Raw genomic sequence first — 9,743 nt, forward strand, 5'->3', positions numbered from 1 at the left:
CCGGCCGCGCGCCGTGGGAGCGCGTGGGAGCCCCCGCCCTCGCGAGTCGGGACAAGATGCTGCCCGGGCGGCGGCGCCGACTGCAAGGTAGGGACCCGGGGCGCAAGCTGGATGGGACTGGGATGGATTGCGGGGCGCCGGCCGGCCGGAGCGGGGACAGCAGCCGAGCGCCTGGCGCGCGCGAAGCTCGTGTCCGCGGGGCCGGGCGGGTGCCAGGCTCAGGTTCCTAGTCCAGGCGCCACCTGCTCGGGCCGCGAAGGACTCGGGCCGGCTGGGAAGCGCCGACTCAGCAAGTCCTCCGGGCGCCTCAGCACTTTCGGGTCACCCGCGAGGACTAGCACCGTGGGAGGGGGCCGCCAGGGAGGGGTCCAGATGGCTCTGGGGTGACCGGCCAGAGGGGCTTCCGCGGAGGGAGCGACCCAGCAGGGCGTGGGCCGGTGGGGGTGGGGTGGGAAGGGGTCCGGGAGGGGGAGCTAAGATGGAGCGAGCGATGGAGAGGCGGGGGAGGCGGGGGGAGGGGCGGGGGGAGCGGAGGTTGGACGGGGAGGGAAGCGAGGGGAGACCTGGCCGGCCGGCAGGGCCAGGGGTGTACAGCGGACAGGGACAGAACCTGGCTCCGGGCGGAGCCGACAGGAGAGGAGGAGGAGGACGGCTACAGCGGGGACGGGCGGAAGATCGAGGCTGGGTTGATGGCTGGGGCCAGTGGCGGAGGTGGGAAGAGGAGCTCAGGGCTGGGACAAGGTTCGGGACACCTCCAGATGGCACAGGGGGCTGGAGAAAGGGAGGGGGGAGACGGACAAGGTGGGGCTGCCCAGGGCTGAGACAAAGGCTCTGCTAAGCTGCGCTCCACGTGGGAAGCCCTGTTCTCAGGGCGCTGGCACGGAGGTCAGTTCTCTTCCGGGGCGGCTGGGGCCGGGCTCTGACTCTGGCCAGCTCCTGGCTTGGAGCAGGGACAAGTGCCAGAGCGTAAGGCCTCTCCAGCCGGGTGGTCGTGGACGCCAGGGCAGTCGCTCGCTCCTGCCGTTTTTATCCTAGCCCGGCCGCAAGCAGCATTGTAGGTGCTGCCCCACGGCGGCTGCCTATTTTGGAGTGTTACATTCTGGGGAGTGCGAAGCTGTCTACAGCCGCTGTAAAACCTCGTCGCCCCCGTCAGTGCCTCCCTGGCCCCCGCGTCACCGGCATCTCTGCCGCCACCACCACCCAGCTCCCCGGCCCCCTCAGCATCTGCTCATCTGCCCGGCCGACCCGGCCAGTCCCCTGGGAAGCCAGAGGCAGCCCAGCCCCAGGCACCTTGCCACCCAGTGTCTGCCCACTGTCCCAGTCCCCTGTCCCTGCCTAGGCTCCTTCCTGCACAGGGACCTCTGGCAGAATGGGTGGCATGGGCCAGGACTTTGTCTCAGAGCCCAAGTGCCAAGGTGTGGTGCACGGCGTCCCTGAGCTGGCCCTGGTGAGTGGACACCTTCTGGCTCAGCCTGCCAGCACCAATGTCCTGCTCTGCCCTCCCCACGCTGACTCCAGCCAGCTCACTGGACACTGGTCATCTCCTTGGTTCCCAAGTATCTGTCCCGAGCAGCCACTGTGAGACCCCCTAGGAGAGGACAGCATCAGCAGGACAGTGGCCACTGTGGCTGGACCTGGGCAGCTGGGCACCAGGTCACGCCTCCCTGCCCCTCAAGGGCAGCATCACAGCCATCTGGGGTGCTTTCTCAGAAACTGGGCAGAAGTGGCTCCCTAAGTTTGTAGGGCTGGGCTTCGCCCTGCTGTGCCCGCCCGCTGCCAGTTGACTCCCTGGCTCCAGCTCCAGCTCCTGCTCTGTGGCCACACCGTGCAAACTGGCCTCCCCAGTGGTACTGTGTGGACAGCCAGGCTGTAGGTCTCAGGGCTGACATGCAAGCAGGGCCACTGCTGACCACGAGGGCCTCCTCCTCTTGGGTGGACATGGAGGTGACAGGACAGCTCCACGAATGCCACCGGGTGACTGAGGCTGGGCTGGCCCTGCCTTTCCTGGCTTCCGAGTCACCAGTGTACCACGAGGGCTGCTGAAGCACCCCACATCCAGTCCTGAGCCCCACACCTCTCGCCCTGAGTGCAGGGGAGGAAGCCAGGGCCAAGGACACGGGAGGAGGCCAGGGGTGCGAAGATGGTGTCCGGAGGTGCGAGGAGGGGGCCAGGCGCAGAGGACACGGGGTGCCGCATGCAGGAGACAGAGGCCCCAGTGCCCACAGCAGCCCCGAACCTCACTGCCCCTCCTCCCGCCTCCAGTGTGAGAGAGCCGCAGCCTGAATTATGGATGAGGCTCCTTGGGTTACAGCTGCTTTGCACGGCCAGAAATGGCAACAGTCACCGGTCGGCAGCAGCTGTCATGGAGGGGCCCCTCTGGTCACCAGGGACAGCAGGGCCCCCAGGCAATGGGGGAGGAGGCTGGGGAGGGTGCCTGGCAGGGGTGCCGGGACATAGCCCCTGACTCTGGGGGGGGTGTGACTCCTGCCTGTCCTTCCACCCCTTGGAGGTGGTGTCCAGCCAGCAGCTGCAGAAGTCGTGCCGCCCTCTGTCAGAAGCCCCCGCACCCAGCTGGGGATGAGGCTGGCATTAGGGATCAGAGCAGGATTTGGCTTCCTTTGGTGTCGGCCCTGGGGGAGGCAGGGCTTGGAAGGCAGCTGGCAGGAAGGGCACGTGCCCTGGCCCTGGGCTTGCGCCACTTTGCTGTGTGACCTTGGCAAGTCACCTGCCCTCTCTGAGACCCAGGTCATTGCCCTGGACAGCAGAGGCACCCAGGGGTGGGGGGTTGTGCCACTCTAGGAGCCCAGCGCTCAGCTAAGGCATCCAGGGACCTCTCGGAGTTGGGGCTGGGGCGAAGGAGAGAAAGGTGCCCTCCGCCCAATGCAGGTCTGGGAAACTCGAGGAGAAAGTGCTCCTCGTGAAACGGCAACCAGGGGAGGGGTGAGAGGGCCGAGAAACGCGGAGGTGGTGTGAAGGGTGGGAGCAGTGCGCTGTGTCACCACGTATGACATCACACCAGCCCACACACGCATGGGGCCGGTGCACAGGCACGCGCACGCACACACACACAGGACAGCAGGTACCATCCACACGCCCACTGGTCCTGGGGTGGTGCCTGGGAGCCCCCGTGCAGGCTGTGGGATTCCTACTCTAAACGCTAGGAAGAGGCCACCTGCAGGGACGTTGGTGCACACACAGGTCTCCGGGACCAGCTCCCATGGCCGCTAGCATCACACATAGGTGCCCACTGGACACCACACACAGCCTTGGATCTATGCTTGCTGTGGGCCCAGAGCAGCTGCCTGGATTTGGGGTGCAGGCCTCTCTCTCTGGGGTGCCCCAGGAGTCAGGACAGAGAGGAAGGATCAAGCCCATGGCAAGGGGAGGCCAGGGAGGAGGGGCTGCCTTGCCCACCCCTGTCCACGTGGAGTTTGTACCGCACCCTGAACCCAGGAGGCCACAGTGGGCACACAGAGCCTGGCACCCAGGATAAACTGGTTCTGTTGCCTGTGCTGGTGGCCACAGGGGAAGCCCCTGGTCCCTGAGGCCTGGCCTTGTCCCCCAAGGTGACAGCACAGGAAGATGAGAGAGGATTCTGGGGGGTTGGGGGGCCGGCCAAGGCCACCTGGGCACCCAGCGGCCTCAGAGCTCTCATGAGGGGTCTGCACTGGCTCCTGGGGACATTTGGCGATGCGGGGAGACATTTTCTCAGTGGCAGCGGGGGCAGGGTGCCGGTGGCACCTAGAGGATGCAACAGAGCTGCTGCTGAGTGGGGGCGGGCAAGGAGCCCGAAGCTGTGTTTGACATTAATCTCTGAACGGGGTCGCAAGGCACGGTGGGGACAGACAGGAGCAACAGATGGGCATTTGTCACCGCTCCAAATATGTCACCACACTTCCTACGACAGGCTCCTGGTGGGGTTTTCGGTTTTCCTGGGTTTTGTTGTTTATTTTGGGGACAATGCCTTGGGTAGAACCCAGGGCACTCCAGGGGAAGGGGTGTCCAGACAAGGTCTCGTGGCCCTCCTGCCTCAGCCTCCCACCTGCTGGGGTCACAGGCATGTTCCCCACACCCAGAAGACCTTCCCACGAGGTGCTTGGCTCCGGAGAGGCCCCTGAGCGTGGGCAGGAGGACCCGGGCAGGCCCCGCGCCCTCACCTGCTGTTCCCACAGGTCTCCCCGCCTGCCTGCTGCTGCTCCTGGCCCTGCCCGCCGCAGCGCCCAGCTGCCCGATGCTGTGCACCTGCTATGCGTCCCCGCCCACCGTGAGCTGCCAGGCCAACAACTTCTCATCTGTGCCGCTGTCCCTGCCGCCCAGCACACAGCGTCTCTTCCTGCAGAACAACCTCATCCGCACACTGCGGCCTGGCACCTTTGGGCCCAATCTGCTGACGCTGTGGCTCTTCTCCAACAACCTCTCGGCCATCTACCCGGGCACCTTCCGCCACCTTCAGGCCCTGGAGGAGCTGGACCTCGGCGACAACCGGCACCTGCGCTCGCTGGAGCCTGACACCTTCCAGGGCCTGGAGCGCCTGCAGTCGCTGCACCTGTACCGCTGCCAGCTCAGCAGCCTGCCCGGCACCATCTTCCGCGGCCTGGTCAGCCTGCAGTACCTCTACCTCCAGGACAACAGCCTGCTGCACCTGCAGGTGAGCGCCCACCCGCCTTGGCCTCCCGGCCACGTGTCCTGCACTTCCTGGGTTTCTGTCCCTCTCTACCTCTCCAACTGCCCAGCCCTGTGTACCTCAGTCCTCTGTCTGTCTGTCCCCTCCTCCCTTCCTCCCTGCCTTTCTCCCTACCTCGCCTTCCCAGTATGTCTCCCTCTCTTCTGTCTGTCTGTCTCCCTTCACACACTTATGTCCCACGCCCCCCTGTATCTGTCAGGGATCGAGTATGTCAGAGACAGGGTCTCACTGTGCATCTCAGGCTAGCCTTGAGCTCACTTCGTAGCCCAAGCTGGTCTCAGACTCGAAGTGATGCTCCTGCCTCAGTCTCCTGAGTGCTGGAATGACAGCTGTGCACCACCATGCCTGGCTATTGTTATTATTCTTAATCTAATTATGGTTTCTCGGGGCTATGGCATGGCTGTCCCAGTCAGAGCCTCTGTTCCGCCACCCCATGAAGCAACCACAAATGGAAGCCTGCCAGGCGGGCAGCAGTGGCGGCAGGGACAGGCACATACCCCCCAGTCTAGAAGCACTTCCTCCTTCACCTCGGGCCTCAGCGGCACCAAACTGCTGGGTGACAAGTGGGCTCCTGTGACCAATGCCACATGGGGAGTCGCTTAGCAAGCACTGTGGAGCCCTGCCCTGCACACTGCGCAGCAGGCGCACAGAGAGAGGAAGTGGTACTGGGAGAGGCGCAGGACATCCCAAGAGAGCGTGTCCTGTGTCCCTGCTGCACAAATCACAGCAGCACTGTGGGACGTGGGGACACGTCTGGAATCCCAGTACTTGAAAGACTGAGGCAGGAGTGTCCACATGAGTTCAAGGCCAGTCTGGGCTACATGGCAAGACCCTGTCTCAGGAAAACTGTAACCATTTTAACAGTGGTGGTGACAACGAGCACACGCCCGGCCAGGCCATTCACAGGTGTGTCACATTCTTTCACCTGGACTTCAGTTTGCCGGTCTGTAAAATGGGGGCAGCCAGGATCCCCACCTCCCGGGGATTCCTGAGCATCACACACATGAATAATTTGTGAAGCACTTACAACAGCACTTGGCCCTGGGCTAGCACCATATGCTTGTTTAAAAGGAGTGGCTTATTTACCACTGGCCTCATTCTCCTGGGGAATGAGGCCGACCAGGGGATCGGCCGGGGCCAGGGACGGGGCCGAACACACCCCTTCTTTCCTTACCAGGTTCGCCTGGAACCACATGACTTACAGAATGCCCTGGCTCCCCTTCTCACACCTACAGCTCTGTTGGGAGAGTAAGGTTTTTGGGGGTTTTGTTGTTGTTGTTGTTGTTGTTGTTGTTTTTGGGTCTTTGGGTGTTTTTTGAGACAGAGTCTCACTAAGTAGCTCGGGCTGGCCCCCACCTCACAGCAGTCCTGCATCAGCCTCTGAGTGCAGGGATGACAGCCGGGCGCTGCCACATCTGGCTTTCTTAGAGGAGCAATTTTGCTTTGCTGTGAAAAGGGGGAACAGAGGCTGGCGCTGGAGCACTGGCAGGCGTGCCGGAGACCACAACTCAGCCTCAAGGGCCCCAGGGGCGGGAGACGGGTGGATGCGGAGCCTGGCTCCATCCCTGTCCTTGTCCACGTGTGACTCAGAGCTGGTCGCCTCACCATCTGCATCTTGGTTCCAGTTTCCTCTGTAAGTTGCACCCCAAGAAGGTCTTAATAGTTTTTCTATAAGAAGTTCTGGGAGGACAAAGACCCAAAGAATAAAGCACCTGTGGTCCCGGGGTGACACAAAGGATGGGACGGGGGTTCCCACTGCAGGCCAACGATCCTCTCAGGACATCAAGCAAGCCACCCCCAGCAAGCCACCCCACCCTGCGCAGGGGCCCATCTAAGCACCAAACTCACTCCGCTGTGCCCAAGCCACACACACAGAAGGTGGTGAAGTGCTTAACAATTTTGTGCGTGGAGCAACATCTTCTAGTACACAGTTTTACAACTGCTTCAGACTCGAATACAAGGCATTTCAGATTGCAGATTTCCTGTTTAGGGCTGGGCCTGGTGCCCACCTGTCATCCTTGCATGAGGCAGAAGGATTGCCACGAGTTCGAGGCCAGCCTGGGCTAAGGAGCAGCTTTGATGATTAGCTAGGACTCCAACCTGGAACCTGGGCTTCCCCGCGGAAGATTCATTATTTAAGTTTAGGTGAAAGGCCTCTCCTCCAAGCCTCAGTTTCCTCATCTGTCAACTGGGAACAATAGAGGCTGTGACTCCCCCAGGGGAGCTGAGTGGGAGCCCAAATGGATGACGTGGGCAGGCAGGACACTCCCTCAGGAGAGCAGGCGCCAGCTCTGCTCCCCCAGTGTGAAGGGCCGTGGGCACCTCGGGCAAGCAGCATCTGCACCCTGGCCAGGCAGAGGAAGGAGACAGTGGGCCTGTGAGTGCGGGGGCAGGTGAGGGACCCGTGGGCCGGGTGTGACCGCAGCAAGCGTGTGGCCCGTCTGGCTGCGACCAGAGGAGCTGGCAGGGAGGTGTCTGTCACTGTCATGGCCACTGGCCGCGTGGCCCTGGCCGAGTTCCACGCCGAGCCCGGGAACAAGCTGCTGTGGCAGCCGTGGCACAGGCAAACTCGTCACAGCAGCCTGGCCGCCGCAGCTCTGGCTTTCGCAGGCTCGGCTGAGGAAGGCAGAGCCCAGCAGCAGTCGGGGCAGTGGCCCACCCTGGCCCAGCCCTGCTTCTAAGGCCCATGGCCTGTCCAAGGGCTGCAGTGGGGACAGTCCCTGAGCCTGCCCAGCCCAAGGATGAAGCTGTTCCAGCAGAGCTGAGCACAGGGGCACAGGCAGAGCCGCTCTGCCGGCCGGTGGGCTATGCCTAGAGGCCCCCCCAAGAGGCCCCCCAGCCCACAGAGTCACCTGCACCATCTGGGGACTCAGCCAGAGGAGGGCAGCCAAGGGGCTCAAGCTGAATCTGCTGCTTGTGAGCCACAGGAGGGCGAGGCTGGGCTGTGAAAGTCAGGGCTCATTAATGTGCTGAGAACTGCTCCTCCACTTGGAGGGGGAGGGGGGCAGGCTGGAGGGGGCAGGGCTTTGTGCAGAGCGTTGAAGAAGAGAGGAATGTGGGACAGGGCACGCAAGGCCCCTGGGCTCCTTCCCCTGCCCACAGGGGTCTCAGGATGCGTGTGCGCTCCCCCCATAGGCGACAAGGGACTCAGGGTCTGCTGCATGGGTTTCTTAGGAGCAAGCCCTAGGGCCAGAGGAGGTTCTGGGGCCCAAGCTGCAGGGTCACAGCATGGCCAAGGGGCACTATGGCAGGGTTTTTCCAGAGGGGTAAGCATAAAAATGGGGCCCTCCCGGACCAGGCCAAGGGTGTCCAGCAGAAACATCCCCGCCGCCACGGAACAGGCCTCTGGCCACTGCTGCCCTGCGGGGCGCTCCTCAGGCAACGGGCTGTAGCCCCATGGGAAGCAGGTTCTGTGTAGGCAGTCGCAGCTCAGGTGGTCTGATGGTCTCCCCCACCCCTCCAGTCCACTCCCTTGTAACCCCTCCTGGCCGTGAGCTTTGGGACCCATGTGCTCCTGGGAAGAGCAGGAATGGGGCGCCGCTTGACCCGCTTCCTAGTGCCAAGTGTGGGTAGCACAGCACCCAGCCTGTCAGCTGGTGGCTTTTCTCCCTGATGCGCACTCTGAGGAAACTAAGACCGAACTAGGTTTTGAGTGTGTCCATAGCCAGGGGTGGCAGTGGACACCCATGGTTCCAGCATTGTGGGAGGCTGAGACAGGAGGATCGCTAGTCTGGGCTAAGCCTGAACAACTAACTGGTCAGGAGGCTTGGTCTCAGAATAGCATTGCAGTGCAAGCACACATTACAGAGTGGGACACTGAGGCACAGACACTGGGTGATGTACCAAGGGTACAGTCAGCTACTGACAGACCCACGGTTTGGAATTGGAAGGCCTGGCCTTGGGTTCTTCAAGTGTGGGCCTTAGTTGCCTCATCCAGCTGGCTCAGCACCCCAGAAAGGCATGGATTGTAGTTGCCTTGGCCCAGTGGGGTGGCAGGCAGGAGGAGTTCTGGGACCCCTGAGGCCTGGAAGCCCAGCCCCAGCTGTAGGGCTGTTTCTAATAACAGGGGTAAGGGCTATTCAGATAGCATGGGCTGTGTTTAAATTTAATATCTTTCCTGCAGTAAAGGCCACATGGCCATTCCTTCCCTAACCCACCCCCTTGCTTCATGCACTCTTCCTGTCGGCCTCCTCGCCACAGTCTGCTCTGCGGCAGCTCCAGGGTGATCTTTCCAGAGGTGTGATCAGAAACAGCGAGGGCTGTGGCCGGCACCGTGCCGCAGAAGGGCAGCTCCTGAAAACACAGTGCCGGGTCCTCGTGCTCCTTACCCACCCTGCCCCTGGCACCTGCAACTACCGGTTCTTTCCTGAGGTCAAAATGACTGTGAAATGTCAACGTTTTTAATCAGTTGTGGACACTAAGCAGCTGCAACAGCGCGGCCACAGACACTCGGGACAGAGGGCCCCGAGCTGCTGCAGATGGTGGCCGGGACACCGGAGCAGTGTGTGCGGAGCGGGGGTTGCTGGGGGGCTTCGCAGTACAGACACCCCGTCTTGTGACACCGTGTGGGTGAGGCGGGACAGGTGGTGCGCTGCACCTCACCCGCTCAGCTGCTCTCTGTCCCCTCGTCCCCAGGATGACCTGTTCGCGGACCTGGCCAACCTGAGCCACCTGTTCCTACACGGGAACCGCCTGCGGCTGCTCACGGAGCACGTGTTCCGCGGCCTGGGCAGCTTGGACCGGCTGCTGCTGCACGGGAACCGGCTGCAGGGCGTGCACCGCGCGGCCTTCCGCGGCCTGGGCCGCCTCACCATCCTCTACCTGTTCAACAACAGCCTGGCATCACTGCCCGGGGAGGCGCTGGCCGACCTGCCCGCGCTCGAGTTCCTGCGCCTCAACGCCAACCCCTGGGCCTGCGACTGCCGCGCGCGCCCGCTCTGGGCTTGGTTCCAGCGCGCGCGCGTGTCCAGCTCCGATGTCACCTGCGCCACTCCGCCCGAGCGCCGCGGCCGCGACCTGCGCGCGCTGCGCGACGCCGATTTCCGCGCGTGCCCAGCGG

General features: G+C 63.0%; 1 protein-coding gene across 1 annotated transcript in view; it reads left to right on the forward strand.

Annotated features, from left to right (window-relative positions):
• Positions 1-6: 6 nt before the first annotated feature.
• Positions 7-9,743, forward strand: part of Rtn4rl2 (reticulon 4 receptor like 2) — a 10,507-nt gene continuing 770 nt past the window's right edge. Inside the window, 4 exon segments of the mRNA XM_023706070.1 lie at positions 7-87; positions 4,173-4,648; positions 9,320-9,739; positions 9,742-9,743. The exon segment at positions 9,742-9,743 is cut by the window's right edge and continues 770 nt beyond it. Coding sequence (XP_023561838.1) covers positions 57-87; positions 4,173-4,648; positions 9,320-9,739; positions 9,742-9,743 — 929 coding nt within the window. The 5' untranslated portion in view covers positions 7-56.

Source organism: Octodon degus, unplaced genomic scaffold, assembly GCF_000260255.1.
Source record: "Octodon degus isolate 3935 unplaced genomic scaffold, OctDeg1.0 scaffold00239, whole genome shotgun sequence".
NCBI classification, from domain to species: domain Eukaryota; kingdom Metazoa; phylum Chordata; class Mammalia; order Rodentia; family Octodontidae; genus Octodon; species Octodon degus.